The sequence below is a fragment of the Lutjanus erythropterus genome, chromosome 3 (assembly GCF_056507025.1).
Source record: "Lutjanus erythropterus isolate fLutEry1 chromosome 3, fLutEry1.hap2, whole genome shotgun sequence".
NCBI classification, from domain to species: domain Eukaryota; kingdom Metazoa; phylum Chordata; class Actinopteri; order Lutjaniformes; family Lutjanidae; genus Lutjanus; species Lutjanus erythropterus.
This window is the reverse complement of record NC_139319.1, coordinates 11,316,961-11,342,508: the sequence shown is the minus strand read 5'-3', so window position 1 is coordinate 11,342,508 and position 25,548 is coordinate 11,316,961. Positions and strand designations below refer to the sequence as shown.

The following is a 25,548-nucleotide window of genomic DNA, read 5'->3' as shown; positions in this document are numbered from 1 at the left end:
ACTTCTTCCAGTGCACTTAATATGAACTTTTCCTAAAAACACACTTAAAACCAACACTGAAGTCAATGCAACTTCATAAACAAATATTCAAAAATTCAGATGACTAGACTTTTTACTTTTTAATAACCAGTGGAAACCCTGTGCAGTATGTGAAGTACTTTAAGGTTGAACTTAAGAGTTCAAAGATTAATAAAAATACAACTGAGACACTTTCATGAGTTCAAAACATTTTAATTAAAAAAAGAACAACTCATTTGTAAGAACACTAGTCCTCCAACTTGTCCCATTTCTGTCACAGTTCACTTTCACACCAACACACACATTCACTCACTCAGACAACGTGACGGACAGCTACTGCACCTTTGGAACAAAAACATGCAGACTGATTTGCAATTATTAATAAACACATCCTAGATTTATACAATCCAGTGTAGCACTGATGCATAAACATTTGCTTTAACTTAAAGGACTATGCTGTAGATTTAGCAGGTCTTAGCACATTAATTATAAATACTCTACTGCTGACAATTCCCAAAGCTTCATCAGCTTCATCAGCTACGACTGCATTTCATTCACATCAAGTTTGGTAGGAAAATCAACTTGCAGAGAGTTAACCTTGCTTAGATAGGTAATGAGAGCATTTTTTTGCGTTATAAATGTACCTTTAACACTGTACTGGCATGAGATGAAGCCAATGCCTGCATAAAAGATTGCATAAAAATGAGATTATGAACAATGAAAATGGTTAGCAGTAATGGAAAGTATAAATGATTTGTACTAAATGTGCTAAAACATGCAAAACCTCTGGTACAGTCCTTCAAAAAAGCTTACAACAGCCCTCCTAGCAATGAAGGTTATTCAGCATTTAAGCCTTGAACAGCACACAGGGATGTGAGCAAAATAAACTCAGGAAAAATTATCATGTGAAGAAACAGTTAATCTCTATTTACAAATGAATCAGAGGCAGAGAAGCAGCAATTCCTCCTCTACAAAGAAGCAATCACATCCCTGAGTACAGTGTTTGTTAGACCAATCATTTAGATTGACTGCTGTGTGATCACTTATTATCATGAAGTCCTTTCTGGTCACCTCCAGGTTGATCACAATAGTGCGGCACAGCATCTCTCACAGTTTTTTCAGACCCAAAGTCACCAAATGGGCTCATATTGAACACTGAAGAAGCCTCTGCAGTGGTCATAATGCTGCATTCTGAGCACAACAAAGTACCGTGTGAGTGTGGGGACCTGCAGGGACATTAAGTGTTAGAATAACAGCCAGACAGCCCGTCTTCAGAGTCATGGACAGTCAAAGACACGATTCATCCCTTCCCTTCGAGTGGCACATGGAGCAGCATGCCAGTGTGAGCTGATATTTCTAGGTACATCATTATCTCCTATTAACAAAGCAGCAGTCTCAGCCTGTTAGCATGGAGCCCCTTCCTCCGCCCTCTCCGTCTTCTCCTCCTGGTCCTCCACGTCTTTGTCTTTGTTCTTTTTGTGTTTCTTCTTCTTGTGTTTGTGCTTGTGCTCCTTGTGTTCTCCCTCTTTGTCCTGGCTGCTGTGCTTCTTGTGCTTTTTATGTTTTTTATGTTTCTTGTGTTTCTTCTTCTTCTTCTCCGCTGTGGTGGTGGTCGCCGAGCCGCTGTGGTTGCTCGGGGTGGGGCTGCGGGAGGGCTGGCTGGCTGACCCGCTGGGGCTGCCGCCGCTCCTCCCTCTCTCCGTCTCTGAACCTTCACCCTCGCTGTAGTCGGGCACAAAGGCCGCCTCATCGGTCTCACGGCCCAGGTCAGAACACAAACGCTGCCTCCTAGGCTCTGGGCCACGAGTGTCCTCTCGTCCTCCTCCACCTCTGCCTTCTGTTGCTCTCTCCTCCTTCCCTGTCGTTCCCCGCCCCTCGTCTCTTCCTCCTCTCCCCTCTTCTCTCGCTGCAGCTCTCCCTTCTTCTCTTCCACCTCTCACCTCCTCCCTAACAAGTTTTATTTTGGTTGGTTTGTCAGAATTTGTCTGTGCTGTCCTGCCACCTTTACCCTCCTCCCTCGCTGCTTTCCCTTTCCTGTCCTCTCTCACTGCTCCTCTCCTCTCCTCCCTTGCGGCATCCCGGGCTTCACTCCTGACGGGTTTAGGTGCCTCAGGCTGCACCTCTCTGCCACGGCTCCTCTGCGGCACTGGTGAGGGCTCCTTAGGTGCACCGAGTCCGTTTTCCTGGCCTTCTTCGTCATCTTCTCTCTCCCATTTGGAGCGAGGAGGAGGTTGAATAAGTGGCTCCTCCCTTGCTGGGCTGGATGCCGGGCTGACACTTGGGCTGCGGCCACGACTGGTCACGGGACTAGCTGGGGGCTGCTCTACAGGTTTGGACGATACACTCTTCTGATCTTTGTCTGAGTCCCGCTTGGTTTCTTGAGTTGACCTAGTGCTGAGGAAAAAAACAGATATGTTTAGAAGAGTGCTGCATCAATTTATCATCGCACTCCTAAAACACTGTTAGACCCACAATGAACAGTTTAAAACAAAGCAGCAACAGAGATACCGCCTTTTTTTAATTCCACCACATTCTTCTTCCTTGAGAAATCCTGCTGCCCACATTACCCACCCAACTTCACCACTGACAGTTTTGTTGGGGGTATGGTGCTATTCTGTAAGTATGTCGAGCTTTATTTCCTGTTACCCTGTTAGCTAATCAACAGCTGACAGAAAATAAACTCAGACCCAAAGCTAGTACAATTCCAAGCAGCACCAGAAGTTTGATTTTATTATTATCCTGAAATAAATTTTGTTTGTAGCAAGAGCTTTGAAGGAGCAATATGTAGCAACTGTGCATCCAAAAATGAGTCCTGCAGTCCAAACAGTGAGTTGGAGCCACAGACTGTACATTAAATAGCTTGAATCCAATTTGATAAATGATCTGTGGTTGAAGCAGACTTGAGGAAGCAGGAAGACTGCGGAAAAACTGCAGGAGCGCAAGACAAGTGCAACATTGTAATTTGACAATAAAAAGCAACAGCAAGTCCTTCATGGTAAGTTAATCAGACATTCATAACTGTCAGTGATCTCAATATAAAGCTAAACCAGTTATCTTGAAAACAAAAGCCCGCTGCTCTGAAGATGCACTCTGGTGTTGGAGTTCAGTGGTTGCCTTCTTTCAGCCTCCCAGACTCCCAGACTATTGCTCAAATTAAACGTTATAAACATGGACTCCTTCTAAATGATAATTACTTCTTACAATTTATAAAGAGACACTCATTAGGCGAACATTCTGTATTCATTTGAACTATGATTAATGTGAAATGGGCAAACTAAAACAGTTATTCTGTCTCAGAGTAGACATTCCAAAGGAGGACACTGCTGCTTAACTTGTGTTTTCTTGATCTCTGGTGATATATTGTATTCAGCATAAAGCAGCTCGCCAGTGAAATGTCAGCAGAGTCAAGAAATTTAACAGCCACCTCAGTAAAGGTTACAACTTTAAACCTGCATAAATATGACCAACATAATAATTACCCTCCTACTCACTTTGTCAGCGTAGGGAATATGCAGTGCAAGTGAGCAGTACTGAAAGTCATGAACTCTTTTATTCCACACGCACTGAGACGGTTTTACAAATGACTTTTTTATTTTAGGGGTATGACTTTGACTATACATTGCTTATGACGGTAACTTCCACAGAGTCCCTATGAGTTGAATCAAAAACCATGAACTCTTATTCCTCACGCTCTTAAATTGTTTTATACTTGACTTGTTTTAAGGTTTATGTGCTTGAGTTTAAATGTATGTAATAACTAACCCTAACCCTATGATATTATTTCTAACATTATGTCTGACGTATTCCAGGATTCACTGCTTAAAACTGTTTTGTGCTGTTGTCTCTTGACTTGTCAAACTTGGATGAAACTAATTACCAGCATAAACCAACATGATCTGAACAGACACAATACAAACACTAGCAAAAAGTAATGTTTGCATTTTTGTAAAAATAAAACTGCAAACTATTCAGTTTCAGTAGGCCTTAATTATCTGACAGCTAGATGATGTTATCACACTTTACATTATTTCCCCCCAAATCCTATTAAGTTTGAGAGAGGAGAGAAGACGGGAAAAATCATAAGGAATCAAGAGGACTGACCAATAAGCTGCTGTCTATAACCAAAAAATGATGAGTGCAGATTATGTCTGTTATTGGCGTTATACAAATGGGGCAGCAGATGCTGACAGTCTCGGGGATTAAACTGGAGCTGGCCTTGCCCATCCAGAAAGAGCAGCCTATTCTGCTCCGCCTAGGTAGCAAAATGTAAATAAATATATTTCTTCTGTGCCTTTTTTGGGTATCAGCCTTGTGTTTATGCACACCAGACTCACCTAGTGGAGCTCGCGGCGTGGCTTGTCAGAGCCTTACGGCTGATCCTGGGTTTGCTCCTCACAACAGGCTCCTCACTATCTTTTCCTGGTGGAGAAGAGGGAGGGAGGGAGGGAGAAGGAAAGGACAGACACATTCAATCAATCCTTAATTAAATGACACAAGACAAAATCAAAGTTATCATCTCTGCTAACTCGCACACATACAGAGATTCAAATTACCTTCTCTGTGAGCAGCAGCTTGTTTCTCTCCTGAGGGCACACTCCTCTCTGCTCTGTCCTTGGAGACACTCCTGGGAAATAAGGATAATAATTACACATATTAACAACTGTGTTTACAGAACCATTACATATAACTGCTATATCATTCTTTCTTTCAATCATGGACATGCATAGTGGGGAAAAAACACAGACCTGTCAGATTTAGCAGCTCTGTCAGACCCCTCTCCTCTCTCCTTAGAGGATGTGTTTGGTTTCTCTTGATGGTCTGTTCCCACTCTCCTGGTGATGGCTGATTTCTCACCGATGGTCAATTTGTCCAGAGAGACGGATCTCCCTCCTGCACTTCCACCACCAGAGTTCTTTCTGTCCGTCTTCACCGACCTCTCTCCTTCTGTGTCTCTCTCCATTGTAACTGCTACCTTCTGAGAGCTTGACCCCGAGCCCCTGTCCCTCTCTCTGTCAGACACCACCCCTCTGTCTCTGTCTCTTTCTCTCTCTCTCTCTCTTTCTCTTTCTCGGTCTGATCCCGAGGCCCTGTCTCGCTCTCTGTCCAGTCCCGAGCTTCTGTTCTGCTCTCTGTCTGAGCCCTGCAGTCTCTCTCCGGCACTTCCTGGTCTCTCTCTGGAGACCCCCCTCTCAGAAGATGCTGATGACTCCTTCCTTCCAGCACCCTCTGCTGTGCTGCTGGGTCGGTCTCCTTCAGAGGTGTTAGCAGCACCTGATCGGTGGTCTGACGTGGATGTCGTCTTCTCAGGACCCTGAGGTGTTCTGTCTGAGGCTGCTGTCTCAGTGCTGCTTTTTCTCCCCAGATCTCTGTTCAACTTGATCCTCCTCTGGGGCAGTGGCTTCACCTGAATCTGAACAAAAGCACATACAATATGTTACCAGAGGGTTAAAATCAGAGAAATTCAGCAATTCTATGACAATGTTAAGTTACAAAATTATTTGAATGCTAAATGGTTATGATTAATCAACACTCATTTTAATAATTAATACTAAAAGTTATTTATCAAATGAAAACACTCTCAGCTTCTCAAATGTTTTTACTGCTTTTACATAAGCAACAAAAATCTTTGGGCTATGGACTAGAGTAGGAGTCAGCAACCAGCAGCTCTTTTGCCCCTCTCCAGTGGCTCCCTGCGGCTTTAACAAAATAATACATAGAAAGGATTAATGGATAGGTTTCTTGGCATTTTAACTTTCATTTATCATTACTGTAGGCCCATGGTAATTCTTACTTTCTCAAACTGTAAAAATGTGTGGCCTGTGCACCAAATTGAAATTAGTTTTGTCACCCTAAACCTGCCTTATAGCCTACATCTATGGCTCACCACCTTTTCCTCTAAATTTTGCTGGCTAGACCAGAGTCTCCCTAGGCTAGCCAAAAAAAGATCAGTCTCAAAGGAACATAGAAAGTTTTAATAGTTGTAGCTCCAGATAAATTTGAGTCCACACAGAATGGTTCTTTTAAGAGTAAAGGTTGCAGACCCCTGGAGTAGAGCCTGGTGCTCAAGCGCCCTCTAATGGTACACTGAGGAAGCTCCTAACATTAAAAAAAACAACAAAAAAAACTTAAAAATATAACCAAAAAACAAAACTTAAAATCAAAACAATTTAACTATGAGATTGCTGTAATGTGATTTAAAATAAGCTTTGTCTTTCACGCAATATTTTTGTTTCAGTATCAGCTTGCTATGTAGTCACATTCATGCACATAACTTGTGCATATGTCATATGTCATCATCAGTTACAAGCTTAACTGTGCTGACATAAAGCCACTGGCTCACTGCGAAGGCAGTGTGGCTGTGGAGGACAACTGTCAACAATAAATAATCTTATGGAAATACACTTATATGACCTTTCCATAGCTGAGTAAAGTAGGCCTACACTGCTGTACTTCGACATCAGTCATAATGCTGGTACATCGAGAGACTAATGTTTTCTGAGGTGGTACATGGTGATTAAAGTTTGAGAAACACAGGACTAGAGCAAAAATGCAATTTTAACTTCACCTTGGACTGAGGGAAATTGTGAGTTTACAATTTTCTTTTTTATGTGCTTCATACATATTAAACACCATTATTTGGTCTGGAAGGAAAAAAAAAGAAGCTTTTTTCACCTTGTTTTCTGCAACCCGTTTTACTGGAAACTGCACAATACTTTGTTCAGTAATATAAAAACATGCTGATTTTGTTCGTCTGAATGATGCACAGAGATTGAGTTGGCTGTTCACACAGGAAATGTTTACTCCTATGTACTGTTTATACATTGTACAAATATGTATTATTTCACATATATATTCTTTTTTTAGGTCTATAGTAATATTTTATAACATGTTTTTTTTTTATTCTCATATTACCTGAAGATGTATGTTTTGTAATAAAAATGGGATGGGCCAGATGTTTGGCATGACACTAAATTTAAATTAACCCATCTTGAAAAATTTAATTTGAATGAAAATTAGAGCTGCAACTAAGGATTATTTTCACTACAATTAATAGTGGTTTGCTGATTATTTCCACAATTTTGTAACTGGTCTGTAAAATGTCAGAAATAATAAAAAATAAAGTCACAGTTTTGTTGACAGATCCAGAGGTGACATACTTCAACAGCATGTGTTGTCCAACCAACATCCAAAATCCAAACATATTTCATTTACAACCCAAGATGACTAAGAAAAACAGACAACTAAGATTTGAGCAGCTGGGAACAGCAAATTTAAACTTAAAAATTACTTAGTTATGGCTTCATTCTCTGCCGACTGGCTGCCAGATTAGCTATTTCAAAAAACACCAGCTACAGCCCTAGTAAAAAACAAAACAAAAAAAAAACTGTCTCCCTGTCTTTCTGAGGACAGCACAAGGAAAAGACTCACCTGAAGATCCATTAGAGGTCTGATGGATCCTCGATCTGCATCTCCCCTGCCCATCTCGCGGCTGCCTGGTATGGGAAGAAGACCGGGCCTCTCTGAGGGTGGGAGTCTGTGTAGCGGGGGCTGATGAGACATGTGTGAGTGCGGGAGGACATCACCTCCACCCCCGATCCCATCTATTCTCCTCAGCTTTCCGGGAGGAGGTCCGAGTAAAGAGCGACCCTCCTCTCCCATCCTCCTCCGGCTGTCCACTGGGGAGGGGGGCCTGTGAATGAGTGGGAGTCCGTGTGGATGGGGGAGGGGAAGGAGACCACCACCCTGTGGAACATCTCTTCTCCCACGGATATCGTGGCTGGGTCGGGGGCCATCGTGAATAGAGGGATGATGTAGAGGCAGGTTTTGGGAGGGCAGTGGGGGGGTCTTCAGCAGGGCAGGCCTCACTGAAGAGCTTTTACTGTTCTCCTTTTTAGGGGTAGTTGAGTTGGGGGCATCTTCTGGTTTAGCTTTCACAGTCTTTAATGGTTTAGCAACAGACGAAGAGGAGGATGAGGACTCTTTCTTTTTGGTCACAACTCCTTCTGCAGTCTTCTTCTTCATCTTGTCAGTCTTCGCCTTTACACCCTCTGTCTTAACTTTAGCTTTCACCTTCTGACCTTTCTCTTTCTTCGTCTTATCAGACTGAGTCTTCGATGTCGACTTGGTGGAGGGTTTAGCGGTTGTAGCAGTGCTTTTAGAGGCTGGAGCTTTGGCGGTTGTGGTGCCAGTTGGAGGCTTAGAGGAGAGGGGTGGCGTTTTAATGAGTGAAGGGATTTCATCCATCGGTTCGTCTCTGACAGGGGTAGCATCACCTCTGTCCACTGACTGCTGTGATGGTTCAGCTTCCTCACCGGCCTTCTTCTTCTTCACTTTCTTTGTCTTGAGGACTTTAGTGCTGGATTTGGTCCCAGATGAGGAAGAGGAGGGAGGGTGGTGAGGTGGAGGACCTCTCTCTTCTCTCCCTCTTCTTCCTCTCCCCTGGGGGGAGTAATCTCTAGGTAATGGGGACATTCGGTCCCTCTCCCTGTCTCTGCTGCCACGACCTCTGTGATGCATTGAGGGATGCTGGTTGTCGTAATCTTTGTAGTACTTGTTGTACCAGTCTGCGTACTCCTTCTCCCACTGTCGATACCTTTCTCTCTCCCAGCGCTCGTGGCCACCTGGACTTGGACCCTTCAGTTCATAGGGTGGGAGTTCCCTTGGAGGTGGCTTCCGTCCACCAGGGCTGCGGCTCCGGTAGCCGCCGGGGGAACGAGACCGTGACCTGGATCTGTAGGGTCCTGCTCCTTCTGCTCCCTCCCAAGCTCCTCCCCGGTAGGAGGGAGGAGACCGTGGTGAGCCAGAGCGCCGATACCCATAAGACCTTGAACGAGAGCGGGATCTTGACCGTGACCGTCCATAGCTACGTCCATTTCTTCTAGAATAAGGAGAGCGGGGATAAGACCGGCCATGGGAGCGTGAACGGGAGCGGGATCGACTTGGGGAATAGGAGTAAGACCTGGATCTTGATCTGGATCTAGATCTTGATCTCGATCTAGAACGTGAGTAAGAACGGCTGAACGGAGAGCGACTGTACGAGCGGGACCTAGAAGAGGAAATGGTTGAGAAGACCAGAAGGAAACAAGAGGAGAAAAAGAAAGAAGATTATGCAAAAATGTACCAAATGGCTTTAAGGATTATGCTTATGTAATTATTGTAAGACTTAAAACCAATTTTGATATGGCTTCTTAATGGAGTTACCTGGAATAAGACGGTCTTCGTCTCTTTGGTGCATTTCTGTACTTCATAAGCTCTTTGTGGAAGTCTTTAGTAAATTCATCCAGTTTGGATGTAGTTCTGTGGACACAAAGACAAACACAATGAACCATTAAACACTACTCCAGTAAGAAACTTCAATAGTTTTTATCTTACTTTATTCATAATCCCAATGCTGAGTGATGTTAGTGGCCATATTGTGCTCATTTTCAAGCACATACTTGTATTGCGGGTTCTACTAGAAATGTTTTTCATGCTTTCATGTTCAAAAAGCACACTTTTCTCATACTGGCCATAGCTGCAGCCTGCTGCGCTTCTATTCACTCTGAAATTTGATACAAACATGCTATTTCGAAAGGTTGTCTTTAGTGTCGATACTAAATATTTTTTTAATACCACGTAAAAAAAACAATATGAACATTCAATAGTTGCATAGGTCTAAAAAAGATCTTGGTGCCCATTCAAGACCTCATTTCAGTCTTTATTAATCTGACTGAAATTCAGGTGCATCATTGCAAAACCAAATAGTGTTCAGTGACTTTTAGTGTACCAGGTCTGTGTGTGAGCATACTATTTCCAGCAAAATATTATAGTATGAAGGCAGTAAACACTATGCTGGCATAAATATCTCCCAATACTCTGCAACAGTGACAACAACAACATAGCTGACAAAGGCGACTAAAGCAATTCTTAAGCAACGTCAAACTGCTTTGATTTAAATGTAAGCAAGAATTCCCTTTGCTAGGCTGCCATATTTTTGAAATTTGTTCATCGATGGCACCTGTTACCACTGTTACATGTCTCCAAATGGCAAGGAGAGAAGATATGCACTAAGCAGTGCATCTAAAACGATACACAAATGACTGTTTATTATTTTTATTTTATTATTGTTATTATTTTACATACAAGTATGTTGCACAATACTATAGGTATGTAGTGTCTACCCACTGTCTCTTTCAAGGCCCCAAACCCATTCCAAAGTTAGTTCCAAGCTGTTTGCACATTATGCAGATATGTTACAATGTGATGTCACCAAGTAACAGAGCAAAGACTGGATTATAATTGAGGCATTTCAGGTAGTTCAGAGTGTTTTCTATAGGAGCGAGTAACTCCCTCTGGCTTGGACTTTGTAACTTTGCAGACCTTTTACATGCACAAAAAAATATTATTTAACATACTTAATGTAACCAGTAACTGTTGCATCTGTCTGAAAACCCAGAAAGAAAAAGCAAGAACTCACTTGTCCTGTCGGTGATGCCGCTGTCTGTAGAAATCTTCTTTAGAGAGGGGAGGCTGAGAGAGGGAGGTTGAAAGAGGGACAAGAGGGGGCTGGGTACCAGGGGCCACCCACTGTGGGTTGAGCACCGGAGGTCCAGGAGCATAAACAGGCTGGGCCTGGTAACTGACAGCAGGAGGGGGGATAAGGCTGGGGCCAGATGTGTACGGAGGGGGATAGGTCTGTAGTGGAGGTGGGTACAGGGATGGTGCTGGGGGGAACACTGGAGGAATAGGTGCAGGGGGAGGAGCTGTCTGGAGGTGAGTCGAGGTGTGCTCTCCTCTATTTCTGAAAGACCTGCTACAAAGAGAGGGACACAAACCATTATGAGACTTGCATATTACAAGACAAAGCTGAAATATTACCTGTAATAGTTCCATAGATGACCTGTCTTACCTCTCCCAGTGTCTGCCTCCTCCTCTGTGAGAGTGGTGGGGCCGTGACTGGTGACCTAATAAACCAGAGTGACAATTTGTTAGTTGCTGAATGCCTTTCCTTCAAGCTCACTTTATCTCCTAAAATAACCTAAATTAAACCTCCTACCTGAAGGATGAGGTGGCCTTGAAGGTGGCGGGTGGCCAACAACACTTAAATGGTAATTCTGTGGGAGAAATCAGAGAAAAGTGTAGTTACCTCCAAGAGCAGTTACAGTTTCATGTGTTCAGGGATCCACAAGTATGTGCTATAAGGTCTGTAGATTTTCAGTTCAGCTTAGTGTGAACTAGTTACGACTAAGGCGAACATTTAGTAATAATAGATGCAGAATATATCTGTGGCCAATAAAGGTGAGACTGAGAAAGACTTTCAATTATATTTTTCTCAATTCTTGCAACCAGGTGCACTAACACCAACTCTCAAGTAAGGTCAATATCTTGATTATTTACTTCCAACTGTGATGCTTCTTTATCTCGCTGTTTATAATGTTACTTCTATTTATTCATATGCTCTTTGTCTTGACGTGGTTGATATTACACATTGATATGAGTCTGAAGCACAGTGAGTAAAGTATGTGCATGGATGAAATATGTCAACAATTAAAAAGTATATATATTTTTCTCAATTTAATGGTGACAACACTCATTTGTTATTCAACCCAATGAGGAGACAATACAAGCAATTTATAGAACACCTTCTGAACCAGCAGAACATAAACTTACACAATAGCAAAATCTTCCCCTGTCAACTACCAGGCCCCAATATGTTTTACACAACAATAGAGCTTGCTAAGCTTATACTGCGTTGTTGTAAATAAGCTTAAAACGAACGCTAATTGTATTCAAAGGCTGATCCTAATTAGCTATGTATATTAATACTAACTGAACTCTTGTAGTAGTCTGTGGAGTCCACAGCTGTCTGTGTACACATCTGTTTTTCAGCATATTCAGGAGTATGTTAAGTTATTCTAATCACTTTTGTTGCCTAAACATGTTTGTCAAAAAGTAGATATGGTGTGGCATTAATTAGTCTGTATCTTAAGAAAACAATTGACTTATATTACAAAGACTTTTTATAATAAGTCAATATTCTTTATTTCCGCGTGGTGGAGGATTTCTAAATACTGGTAAATTATCTTGTCAATCAAAAATACAGTATTTATTTTCCACTTCACAGTATTATACAGTAAGTATCTGTAAGATAATATGATCAGTTATTTAACTGTGTGACCACAGGAAACAGTTATCTTTAATGGCTCCAAAATTCCATATTGATGCATCTATTATAATAATAATAATAATAATAATGATAATGATAATGATAATAATAATAATAATGATAATAAATACTAGTGGCAACTTTCATCAAGTTTTTGAATCTCTTGTTGAAGCAAGCTCTTTTAAAACTCTGAGTTGATATCAATCCTTACATCTTTATTTTGGTGATCTAGAGAGACTCACCTGTGATCCACTTTCTGAGGTTGATGAGGAGTCTTGTGTCACAGTAGGTTCTGGATCGGTCTCACTGAAACATAGGACACATTATGAACAATTAAAAGAGCCCCTCATTCAAACAGTACTTCCTGTGTATGTGGTTTCACGCAGATGTTTAGACTGTTTTAGACTAAACTTACCCTGGTGGGGGTGGTTCACCGTGGCTGGTGGACTGCATAGGAGAATGGTGCTCCACAACAGGAGCTGGTGGAGGAGCTGGGGAAGCAACCTGTCCTTCGTCAGCAGCAGCATGAGGAGGAGTAGGAGCAGCAGTAGCAGCAGTAACAGCAGGAGCAGCAGTAGCAACAGGAGCTGGTGCAGGTGCAGATGTTGGTGCAGGAGGCGGGACCTGTGCTTGAGGGGCAGCAGGGGGTGTACTTGTGGAGGATGGGGGAGTCACATTGGCTAGCAGTGGGTCCTGCTGTCTCGAGTGCAGAGGCCTGACCAACTGAGGGCGTGGTGGAGGCGGGGCCGCATTATGCACCTGCTTTCGCCCATGTTTGGTGTATCCAGTCTCATTCTTAAAGTTGTTCACAGCCTGCAAGAAGAAAACAGATGATCCATTATTAAAAAAAAGATATTAGGCTTTTACAAATTTTGCCCCGAGTTCAAGTAAAATTAAACAATGCAACACATCGAAATGCTTGCATTTACCTGTCGAAGAAACTTGTTGGCAATTAGATTATCAGGTGAAACATCAGATTGTTTGCATGTGAAGCAGATGTGCTCCTCTGAGTCCAACAAGGCGGTCCTGATACCTGAAAACAAACAGTCCTTAATAAGACAAAAGCTCACATATTTGTTATGATCATGTATATTTTTGATATAAAGACACAGAGTAATATGATTTGAGGTTAATTTTGTGCTTGGCAAAGACTAGTTTTGACTGTGTTTGTATAACCTTTTTAGACCTGTACCAGGAGTAAGAACTCACAATCATCGCAGTAACTGTTTCCACAGCAGGGTATGACTACGGCATCAGTCATCAGGTCATTGCAGATTGGACACAAGAGTTCATCCGGGATCGGGTCTGAATCATCCTCAGATGACGACTGGTCATGTGGAACAAACGGAGGGCGTTCCTTCTTTCCTTGAGCATACGCCTCCCTGTATTAACACAGATGTTTTGTTTTTTTTTAATTTTGAGGACGGGATTAATTGCAAAAAGAAAGCAACAGCAGTCAAGATATGTTTGTGGACAAATTTTAGATTACTTAATGTGCTATAAAGGTATAATACACAGTGTGTATCGTGAGTGCCCGTGGTTGACACGTACGCATCTATAGCAGGTATAGCATATTCTCCAGTGCTGGTTAACATGGCTCCCTTTGTGCCTGGCTCTGCTTTCACCATGAAGCTCTGAGGAATTCCCTTACTAATCCTTACTGGCTTGGGACCCTCCACACTCTTATCCTGGACCTAAAAAGTTAAAAGTAAAACAATCAGCCCAAAAGAAAAAGGTTACACTGCAATGTAGTAAAAATTAAAATCACAGACTATAAGAAAAAAAAACATCAAATGATACATGATAATTACCATCAGCATGGGGCACTGCCGAATGTAGTGACCAGCCTTTCCACAACGAAAGCAGGTGTAGTGAGCAGGTGGAGGTCCAACTGCCTTTTTGGAGTAACTATAGAGACCAGATCAAACATTTTTTTAAAACTTTAATTCATCTTATGAATGTTGTTTAGTACACCCATCTGTGAGCTTAAAAAAAAAGGTCTGACTTTAATCAAGTAAAAGAACAAAACTTTAGCATATACTGACTGTATCGGGTCATATTCATGATTGGACTGAGACATCATGGCTTTAATCTTGTCCTCCTCTGATGCATTTACGTCTGCCAGATTAGCCGTCTAAAAGACATAATGGAGAGAGGGGGCAGAAAAGATAAAAGGAGGATGTCAGCCCCAAAAGAAAACAAGAAAAAAGGACAGATCTATTCCATTTCAGTGATATTTTCTGGATGTACAGCTAGAGTGTATAGAAACAGTACCTTGGCGAGTTGGGCAAGTGACAAAGAAGGAGAAGAATCAGTCTGCAGGAGAATCAGAGTACAGATATTAAAGGTATTAACATAATTTGCAATAGACATACAGTGGAAGATAAGAGCCCAGATAGTTCCCCACCACATCTGTGTCCAGTCCCTTAGAGTCTCCGTCTAAGTCTCTACACCAAAATGAAAACCTTTCTTGAGAACTCAAAGCGCATGAAATAATGCAAGTTTACAAGTGAGCATTTCAGTCAAGACATGGTTTATACTGGGCTTGTGCATGATGTTCATCCCTCTGCTGACAGCATTATGTCATTATCCTTTAAAAAAAAAATCTAAAAAACAAAAAAAAAGTTAATATTGTCAAAGCCCCATTTAGGGTTGTGTCTATTCAGGGCCATTTGTATTGAAGAGATCTGATTAGTTAAGAGAATAAAATACATAAATAAAAATAAAAATACCCACAGTGGGATGTAATTAACAAATATGGGGACATTTAAAAGAAGAATAATAGTTTTATGTCCATTAAGTAATTGTAGCTTTCAAAAGAATACATTCGTGCTTAAATTAATGTCTACTTCCTTTGCCAGAAGATATGAAAGTATCACAGCTCATATACAAAATGCTACTTTTGCACATTTAGTGGCAAGTTTCAATTAAGTAATTTTTAAGTTATCTGTCATGTGTAATCCTATAAAGTACAATCAAAATTAAATCTAAAAGAAAAAATGAGAACACAAAGGTTCACTGCTGCAAACTTGTCCAGAAAAATCTAAATGATTTAAATGAAATGACAGTGATGACTGTCACTATAAAATATTAAGTAACATCAACACTGGTAACTGCATAAAATTTAACAAGTAAAGCAAACTTTTACTGCAACTATTATTCTATATATACACACATATATACTCTAATACATATAAATTGTAACTATTGTGATGTCTAAGAGTATCTGCTTAAAAACTTTGCCTCACGTTTGGCCTTCAGCACCTTTGAAATATACACAACTGGCACATCCCTCTGTAGAGGTTCTAAAGCTTCTCTTGCTGTGGTAGGGGAGAGGGTGATTTTCTCAGAGGCACACTTGACATTTAATTTTAGCTGGCAGTTTCCCCTCTCCTGACCACAGTAATTTAAATTTTTCGCACTGGCTTGTCAAAAGAGGTTGTCATAACTGTTAGAAACGCTCATCAAAACCAGCTCAAGACTGCTTTCTGTAAACTAATGAGCTAATCAGCTGCCAAGCTGTTTTAATAAAAAGGCATACACTGTAAAGTGTCAAATATGTAGGGCTGATAAGACACAAATGTAGAGCTGTTTCTTTAAAACAGTGCTCAAAGACAAAAAAAAATAATACAAGTTGTCAAGTGTTTCCTCACATAGTTCCTTAAAACAGCCCCTAACACCACTATAGAGTGAAGGATGAAGGCAAGTGAAGGGATGTTTCTGTCAGGAGTCAATGATCCATGAAAATCCTGTGCACGGCCAAAAAAAATCTTGTTTTACAACAAACTAAATAGCTGCTCTACCTAATCCTCTAATCCTTGTGATAATTTCTTTAAGTAAATAAACAAACGGGCAGGGTGGGGTGCCCTGCATGATATGCAGGGCATGGAGGAAACACTGGGTATTGCAGAATGCTGTGGAGGGAACACACAGGGATCTGGTGCAAGCGGTTCTGACACTGAACCACTGAACAACTTTATTGACAGGTTCTGCAGCTTACAGCTTACAGGACACACTACACCAGTATACTTCTCACTGCAGCAACCATGTAAGGCCTCCAGAGATTGACAAGATATCTTCTTTACTGATAATGTGTCATAGTACTTTGTGATCATGTCACAACATTATACGTCAGGCCATGTCAAAGCATCTCACGTATTAAAACTAGCTTCTTACTGATCCCCCAAACCACAGTTGTTAAAATACACTTTGAACTAGTTAACTGTGTCTTTGTAAAAAAACAAATCTTAATTAAAGCATTTAACTCATGAAACCTGTGAGCCTTTAAGGTTTAAGTGGTTATGTGCAGTCCATACTCAGTGCAGAATAAAACATCTTCATGATGAAATTGTACAAGACAAAACAATTGACATTGGCAAATGTTACTGAACAACAGATATGAGTATATTAAAGTTTAGCAGGGTAAGCTTTCAAAATAAAAAAATCACTGGTGAATCTCTTCCATTCACAGCTTTAGTCTTGTAATTGTAATCAACGTTAATCACAATAAATCCCAGCCACACTTTACTTCATTGGGTTCTTAAAACCAGATAAATAAAATATTTTCACAGAAAATAAAATGACAATGAATTATAAATACAAAAATACCATATTTTCCTTTTACAAACCCCTTTAAAATACATTTGCCTGGCCTGAAGCAGGCTACAAAACCATTCCATTATGAAATACAGTCATTAACAGTTTAAATGGTTTCTCAATCACTTATAAAGTGGCAACAGTTCAACATTTGGTCAGTTCAGAGCATTTAAAAACAATGGTGGCTAGTCTGTTGTTTCTCATCTCAACCTCATCTCTCTTAGCCACAATTTAAAACTTTAATCTGCTCATTTCAAAACAGAAACCAAGGGTTTTTAAGAGAGAAACAACAAACTATTTTTAACTGTGATAACTCGAGGAAACCCTCCCAGAAAGACATCAAATAACATATAGAGGTTGAGATCTCAACACAAATGTAGCCAACACACAGTGAACAGAGGATACACACAACTCAGTTATTGTTGACAGAATGTTCTCGAGAAAGGTGACTAAAGCCAGAAAGAGGGGGAGAGGGAGAGAGGTGAGAGGAGGAGGAGGAGGAGGAGGAGGAGGAGAGAGTGTTGATTTTGGGTTTGTTTTACATACGGGTCTAGAAGATCCCACCACAGCTGTGTCAGAACGATCTCTGCAGAAACAAACACATCAAGAAACCATCAGCTGTTGACATAACAGACAATTTGTGACCAACTATAGGATCAAGTTTTCTTCTATAAGATGTTGGAGAGACCTCTGAGCTACAATAACTGCAGGAAAAATGGCTTAAACCTATTCATGGCTTTAATTTATTAATGAGTGGACTACTCAACAGAGCAATAATCATTTTATATTTCAAGTATACTTACACAATGAACGTCCTGCCAGCAGGTTTTACTCCACCAATTGGAGTACGGCGGACGATCACGGAAGAGTGTTTCGGTATGTGGGCTTCATCATCTGTGTATTCTGCAAAACATGAGGGACAGATAATTAGAAAAGAAAAAACATGCAGACACAAACAATATGACTAAAATCTGTACTTGAAAAATACATTATATTATGGTCCAACCACCACCATCCACTAATCGAGAAAATAATTGACAAACTAATTAATGATGAAAATAAACTAATCATTAGTTGCAGCCCAACCTAAGATGATACAAACTGATACAAATTCTAACTTTTTAGTTTCTTTTCATGACCTGTTAGTCTCTGCAGTTTATAGCCAAGGGGCTGCAACAAACCATTATTTTCACTGCTGATTATTTTCTCGATTAGTTGTTTGGTCCAGAAACCATCAGAAAAAAATTGAAAATTGTTTATTAGTGTTTCCAAAAGCCCAAGATGACGTTCTCAAATGTCTTGTTTCACCAGAACAAGATATTCACTTTAGTGTCAGAGGCCTAAAGAAACTATAAAATATTACATTTCAGAAGCAGGAATCAGAGAATTATGATTTTGTTGTCTAGAAAATTACTGACACCAATTAAATGATTGTTAAAATAGTTGGCTAATCAATTAGCTGTTATGGCTCTAATAGCCATATTATAATATTGCACTGGAATGGGAAGTAATGACACTGCATTATAACGTATTTGGCGCTGCAACAAGCTGTCAATTAGTTGATTGAAAGACAGTCACTTCTTAAATTAAATACTTGCTGCTTTTCTTTATCATTTATGATAGCAAAGGAAGAGTCTTTGGGATTTGGAGTGTTGGTTGGATAAATCAAGCCATTGAGGACCTCACTTTGGACTTTGGGAAATTGTGATGAGCATTTTTCACATCTTTTTTTTTTTATTTTATAGACTAAACGATTAATCTTGAAGATCATGAGCAGATTAATGGGAAAAGATAATTGTGCAAAGCAGCAAAAAGCAGTTCATTCTTATGGGTGTGTTTACTGGCTTTCTGGCCAGCAGGCACGTAAACTATCGTACTACACGTAAACACGTAAGCTATCTGAAGATGCTGATCTTGGGCTTTTGGAAATTCCAATGGGCATTTACCCTATATTCTGATTTATTGTAGACCACATAATCTGTCAAGAAGGCAACAGGCAGATCTACTTGAATCTATGATGAAACAGTCCTTACTTTCAGCCCTGAAGTGGTGTGTCATAATAGGGTTATACAGTATAGACGTATGGAAAGTATTACGGTTTTAAACACTCACAAGGTCTAATCCCATTCCCTTTTCTCACCAAATCTACTGTTAAAACAAACAAAAATGCCCGCCTATAGGCTGCTTTAACATCCAAAAATAATGGTGAACAAGTTAGTCAAACATGTTTTAATACGTCAGCTGACAACATACCTTCTAGCGTCTGCGCATTGGTGATCTGCAGGTCGCAGTCTGTGGCCTTGAGGCGCTCTCGGCCCATAATCTGCCTTTTAAGCTCGCTGAGGGTGATATGCAGCCCATCGAAAGTGACTGTGTTGTAGTCCCGTTTGGAAGAAAACTTATAGTGAATACACGACATTTTTAAAGGTCTAAGCACTTAACTCAATCAAGCACAAGGAAAAAAAACACAGGCCTGGTATGATAACAAAATAAAACAGCGTCAACACTGAACACAGGAGGCTAAATCTGGTGACTTTAATAAGTAAACCTTCTTTATATTCGCTCAAACACTGTGGACAAAGAAAGGGCTAGGATAAGGAAGGGTTCAGCTCGCAGATGTCGACAGAGTCCTTGTTATTGCCAAAGAAAAATAATCGAGGTTTGAGGCCAGAGCGCCATTGAGCAGCGCAATGAACCTCGTCAGTTCTTCAAAGTCCGATAAAACACAGCAGGATGCCACCAAATCCAGGGGAGTCCATGTAACACACTGTAAATCTATCACATGGATGTAAATGAGGCCAAGTCCGTCGTGAATTGTCCTTGATGGAAAGCCCAAGCCGCTACTGTAGCTAGCAGCGGGCCTGGGGTTTCCCGAGCATCAGTCCGAGTGGGTAGTGTTTTGCCTTTCTGAAACAGTTCTTGTTTGTCAAGTCAAGACAAACACTACCAAGATCCACAAAAAGTCCACAAAATTGCGTGTAAACTTCCGCAACGAGTCCTCTGGTGTTGTATTACCGCTGTTATACCTCAAAAAGATTATTCTGATTATGTAATCTGCCGTATAAATGTTAAATTAGCAAATACCAAGGCTAACATGCTACACCTCGAGATTAGCTAGCGTTACCTCGCCACTCAAACACAATGTGAATACACTTGCCTAACAAAAGCTAACAGCTAACGCTTAACGCGCTATGCTAACAATGTTGCCCAAGTTAACAGTCAAATAAACTAGCGAAATCCAGCAGTTACGCAGTCAGGGCGCAAAGATTCCTCTTCGATGCACGGTCGTGTTCTGTCATGAAAAGTTGAAAGTAAAGTATCCGGTTTAATCTTCAATTTAAATCCATAAAGTCCATTTCGGTTATCCAAGCTACTCCGCTCCTCGCTGTTTCATCAAAATGGCGCTGCACGGAACCGGATGTATCAGGATTCTTCCGAAGAGTAAGCATGGAGTCAAGATTTTTAAAAATCGGTTGGTGACAAAAACAAAAAATACGCTGTTTTAAGTTTAATGTATTTTGACGATGCAATTTGATGTAAACATTTTGACATACCATTAACATCTCTATTATGCCTAACTTTTCATCATTTTTTTTTTTAGAAATTGGCCTCCATAACAGCAGATGTTGACTTACATATGCCAAGTAAATGTCGACAGTTATTTCATAAAATGCATCAATTTACGCAAGATATCAGATCCAGCTACAACGAATAGCTTAAAACAACTTTCATCCTAACAGCACACCCAATGCTAACTTTTGTGCTGTCGTTTTATCAGGACCAGGGCTTCGTGGTAGATGTGAATTCTCTTGATTTCTCTGTGTTCTTTGGTCGCTTCCATGGTGTTGTTACCAAAGGGTTGTTGTCCGCGAGAGAAGGCGAATAAAGCGGAAAATTTAAGCCTTTACATACTTTCATTTTTGTCTCCCTTGAGTATTACTCTTATATTTTACTTCCTGATGTATCTAATGTGCCGAGTGGGGCGAGTTGTCGTTATACTTCTGACAGTGTTAGCGGTTGTAAACGTTGCTTCTATGGGTATTCAATAACCTTTATGTAACGATGGGAAGTTGAGAAAATACGTGCTGTACAAGGTAGCGTGGCCGAGCGGTCTAAGGCGCTGGATTAAGGCTCCAGTCTCTTCGGGGGCGTGGGTTCGAATCCCACCGCTGCCAGAGTTTTGACAGTCACACCCCTACACTACTAATACACAGTGGTTAATACTGGCAGTCATACACGAAATATAAGAGTGGGTACATGTTGTACTCATGAAGTGGTCTATCTGAAGACAGCTGGGGATCTCCGGAGCAGAAGGCAATTGTTGGTGTTTTTACATCCTTCTAACTGTGAAGTCCTTCAAAACCAAGACATATTAACAGATTTCAGACCAGGAACCCCTTACTACATATGTGCATGTACATATGTTCTTACCCTTAGCTGCTGAGTGAGCAGGAGTTGTAAACATGGCTAATGTTAGGTGTCCTCTGCACTTTTTCTTGTCTTCTTTTTGAGGTGGATGGTATGTCAGAGTTAGCTTGTCAAGTTAAAAAAAAAAAAAGACCCATTATTTCTCACAAGAGTTTCTGTACACACGGGATAATAACACGGCTAATTGGATAATATCAATAGGCGCTGCAAATAATATAGTGGGTTAGCTAGCTCACATAATTGCACAAAGTTTCAATTTGTGTAAAATTTTGTACATTTTTGGAGATTTTTTTTTTTTAATCAAACAACAATTTTGGGCTCCCGCTCTGCAGTAACTCTGGGGACCTCATAGGGGTCACAAACCACCTGTTGAAGACCATGCTAAAGCACATACATGCTACTAGGAGGTAAATTTATCATAGGCCTTAAATGGTACCTGACTGATGTATTGATCTACCAGTATTATTGACCTATCACAGCTGTAATGATTTTGGCATATATGTTGTCCAGTATGTGCCTATATGAATTTTCTTTAACATTATGCTGATTTGTTGGCTTTACAGGCAGAATTCTACATATATTTGATCCCTTTTCTTAATTCAGGTTTAGTATATACATATATTTTTGCTCTATTTGTTGTTCTTGTTATTTATACTTATTAAAAATGCTGTTGAAAGTTTACTGTTTCAGTTCCCTGATGTCATTTTTGACAATAATGTTTATCTTTAAACATTGCAAAAATGTATTTATGTATGTATACTATATTGTGTATATTATATTCTTTGTAAATTGTAATATTGTCTGTACATTGGAGAGAAGAATAGCACGCAGCATGTGTGCTCTGCATGTACAAGGGAACAATGAAGGGAGAGAGAAGTTAAATGGATCAGAGTCTGACTGTTGGCTCCGGACGGGCTTGCTGACGTCTATCATGTGGTCATCACAGGAAATTACCATTATGAAATACTAAGTCAAAAAAGTTGACATCAAAGCTGCACTAATAAGAAATTTAATTTAACGTTTGTATCAAATGAGTGTGTGCAATGTGAAAGCAACATAACCTTCAGCTCACTGTTTTGGTTTTTAAAGCTCTGCTAAGCCAACTGTTATCAGTGAAAAACAGCAAATAAAACAAAAAATAAAATCTCTTCATGACATCATACAGAGTTTTCCTCATACCTCTCTTGAATATTATGGTTTTGTATTACTGAAATTTATTTAACACTGCATAGTAACTGGAACTAGCTGCTTTCTTGTCTCTTTCAGAGGTAGCGTGGCCGAGCGGTCCAAGGCGCTGGATTAAGGCTCCAGTCTCTTCGGGGGCGTGGGTTCGAATCCCACCGCTGCCAGGGCTTTGACATGAATGTCTCTGACATGATACCAAAGAAAAAACGCTTGTAATCATACGTATAAGAGAAACAACACTTTCTATCAGCGGGCCTCTTTCTGTGGAAAACAAACAGTGTAGAATAGGAAATAAATGGTGAAAAAGGTGTGTTTTAAACTGGAGTTGTTTGTGTTGTACGCTCGGTGAAGTTCAGGTTTCCCCTGGCGAAGCTGTTAGGCCTGGTGGCATTTATCTTCTAACAGTGGCCCAGCGTGGGCCGGCACAGACTGATGGCAACATTAAGGTGGGCCATAAAGTTTCTGTGATAACAATGACGGGCAGAATCCTGGAACTGAGAATTGAATAAGCCATAACACAGATTTCATGGGGTACGAAGTCAGTTCTAAAAGCTGACTGGAGATTTAAAAATATTATATAACGTAGTTATTAATAAGTAATTTGTTCAACACAGATTTTTTTTTAAAAAATCAACAACTAAAGTTGAGTTTTACATAGAATCTGACGATGTGCTGTCTGTTGTGTTTTCAGCAATAACAAAAGGAATTAAACTGCAACTTTTTGACTTGTAAAATTATCTTTTAAATTGACAAACATTGTAGATGCAGTTCATGGCACGATTCAAATGGGATCAAAGAATTATTTGTCTCTCGTCGTTGAACACCATACATCATACTTCCCAACCTTGAGACCTCAAAAATTTTGAAACCAAATAAGTTCTTTAAAAGTTTTACCTTTTAAATAATGAAAATAAAATGAGACAGTACACTATAACAGCATGTTTATTTAATCACTTTAATTTTAGTTTTTATTTCGCCCCTCTCCAAACTTAATCTAAACTAATTCATCAGTTTTCTTTCATTGATTTAGTTTTTGACCCTGCCCCTCAAATAAAATTGACGCAGCTGATTTTTACAAAAGACATATCCCTGTCCGTTAAAACTTTCCTTCAGAAACAGGAATTCTGGTGTAGCTGCATTGTTGTCCGGATGGAAACTAGACTTTTAAAGATGTAGGGCTTTTATACGCTGTACAGTGACAGTCAGAAACAGGTTGTGATGATGAAAAAGAAAAAACTACAAGAGAATTGTGATCTCGGGAGGAAAAAGGGAGAGGTTCTATAAGTTGGGTAATTCTGACATAAAAAAGTCTGAGAACAGACAGGAGTCATCTGAGTACAAGTAGAAAGGGCTGAGGCTGGAGTGCAACCAACAATATATCTGAGTGCACGCCTACAGTTTGAGCAGAAGCAGGGCAAATCTAAGCACAAGCAGAGGCTATTTCAGAGCGAGGGCAGGCTTTTGAGGGAAAGCATTGAACATAAAATCAATGAGTCATGCCCTCAAATTGAAAGACCACACTCTTGAATAAACATAGAAAAAAAAAAGCTCCATATCTTTCAGAGTTAGACCAGTTTTCCTACACTGAAACTGCCATCTTGCGCTTTTGGCATCATTTGGAGTCGGAGTCTGTGCAGTGTCCTATCAATTAACCTTGGGGAGGCGGGATTAATGACCTACACTGCAGCCAGCCAATAGGATGCAGTCAAGATAATAATATTCTTTATTATATACAAATGTGAACATTTGGTCCCTTGTCTGCATAATACCAACTAACACCACATCATTCACATATTTATGCTTTGGCTTTACTTTTGGAAAGCCATAATGTTGTCCATTTCTTTTATGTCGATGCTAAAGATGCAGATATTTTCCTCAGAAGTTGGTGGTAAAAGGAGGGTGAATATTGGACTTAGATTCATCAGTGTATGTGTAACTATATTACTATTTTATAGGCAATTGTTTGCTCATATGTCCACCAGGTCACAGAATGTTTGTCAGATGAGAAAACAAAATAAAAATCAGTTAATGCTGGTTTCAGTCCAATGTACCAGCCTTGACATATGATCAGTGTTTTTTATTTAAAGTGTTGAAAACTTTTAATCATTTAATCAGGTTCTTTTCTTTTTTTTGGTCTATCTATCTATATGTCCTTAAAGTAGCACATCCTGTGCTCGCCTTTATGTTGGCGTTAGCGACATAAAGGCTTCATGGTAGATGGTGTTCTTTATTTGTTCCATGGTGCTGTCAAGGAACCTTGTTGTACAAAAGGTGAGATAAGATGGAAAACTGATATGATAAGGTTTTCCCTTAAATTATCTTGAATGTTACACCTATCTTTGACTTTAAATCTAATCAATACTCCATACAGACTAACTGGAATCAGTTGTTTTAAGTCATTTGACACAGGTAGCGTGGCCGAGCGGTCCAAGGCGCTGGATTAAGGCTCCAGTCTCTTCGGGGGCGTGGGTTCGAATCCCACCGCTGCTAGGGTTTTGACATGAACGTCTCTGAAATAATATCAATGAGCAAGTGCAAGGATCTCTATCATACAATAAGGAGAACCTGATTTACTTAAAAGTTCCACCTGTGGATAATATACACTGTGGATGTGTTTGTGTCAAACTGTGAAATGGTTTACGCAGTTGACATGACAACTGTAGAGATGAAGATGTGTGTGTATTGAAAAATTAACAAGTAATTTGATTGATTTTACGCCCATTTGACTAAAACAGCCATGACATGATGCAAACAGAGTCATGTTTCATCATTTTCCCTGTCTTCCATTCATCATCATTCACAACATAAAACTGCACAAAATTGACATTTATGCCAGAGTAATAAAAAAAATAATTAAAAAATGGAAATTATGTAAATGCTTACAAATTAATAACACAACATAAAATATAGGGCTGGGTGATATTGACGAAAACAAACATCATGGTATTTTTGACCAAATACCTCATCAATACTGCAACAACATTATAAGGATGACCATTAACACAGTGAGACTTTTGATAAATAATCATCAGTGATGTGGATATAATGAATAAGTGGGTGACAGCAAATAATACAGCAGTTAAACAGTCTGGTAAATTGAGACTTTACTGTAATGCAGCCTTTAAAACCAGGAAAACACAACACTTACGTCATATCATGATATAACAATATCCACA

At 40.1% G+C, this 25,548-nt stretch overlaps 1 protein-coding gene and 3 non-coding genes across 4 annotated transcripts; 3 read left to right on the top strand and 1 right to left on the bottom strand.

Moving 5' to 3' along the window:
- Positions 1-210: 210 nt before the first annotated feature.
- Positions 211-20,186, bottom strand: LOC146329720 (uncharacterized). The gene is made up of 20 exons (XM_084714991.1): positions 19,013-20,186; positions 17,563-17,662; positions 17,306-17,345; positions 14,438-14,479; positions 14,209-14,297; positions 13,975-14,071; positions 13,715-13,857; positions 13,373-13,545; positions 13,093-13,196; positions 12,579-12,976; positions 12,406-12,469; positions 11,054-11,111; positions 10,907-10,961; positions 10,475-10,810; positions 9,220-9,315; positions 7,447-9,064; positions 4,764-5,428; positions 4,572-4,642; positions 4,353-4,437; positions 211-2,412 (listed from the first exon to the last, which is right to left on the bottom strand). Exons 1-20 carry the CDS (start codon positions 19,176-19,178, stop codon positions 1,422-1,424), a joined length of 5,391 nt encoding a protein of 1,796 aa, XP_084571117.1. The 5' UTR covers positions 19,179-20,186; the 3' UTR covers positions 211-1,421.
- Positions 20,187-20,852: 666 nt separating this feature from the next.
- trnal-aag (transfer RNA leucine (anticodon AAG)) lies at positions 20,853-20,934 on the top strand. Its single transcript has one exon. It is a non-coding gene; the product is annotated as a tRNA-Leu (tRNA).
- Positions 20,935-22,454: 1,520 nt separating this feature from the next.
- trnal-aag (transfer RNA leucine (anticodon AAG)) lies at positions 22,455-22,536 on the top strand. Its single transcript has one exon. It is a non-coding gene; the product is annotated as a tRNA-Leu (tRNA).
- Positions 22,537-24,780: 2,244 nt separating this feature from the next.
- trnal-aag (transfer RNA leucine (anticodon AAG)) lies at positions 24,781-24,862 on the top strand. Its single transcript has one exon. It is a non-coding gene; the product is annotated as a tRNA-Leu (tRNA).
- The last annotated feature ends 686 nt before the right edge of the window (positions 24,863-25,548 follow it).

What these genes read in the sequence shown, in the direction of transcription:
- LOC146329720 (XM_084714991.1), bottom strand. Translation starts at nt 19,178, where the DNA reads ATGTCGTGTATTCACTATAAGTTTTCTTCCAAACGGGACTACAACACA. An exon ending in CAATGCGCAGACGCTAGAAG is followed by an intron (nt 17,663 to 19,012) that starts GTATGTTGTCAG and finishes CATGTTTTGCAG; the next exon opens with AATACACAGATGATGAAGCC. An exon ending in AAACAGTTACTGCGATGATT is followed by an intron (nt 13,197 to 13,372) that starts GTGAGTTCTTAC and finishes GTTTGTTTTCAG; the next exon opens with GTATCAGGACCGCCTTGTTG.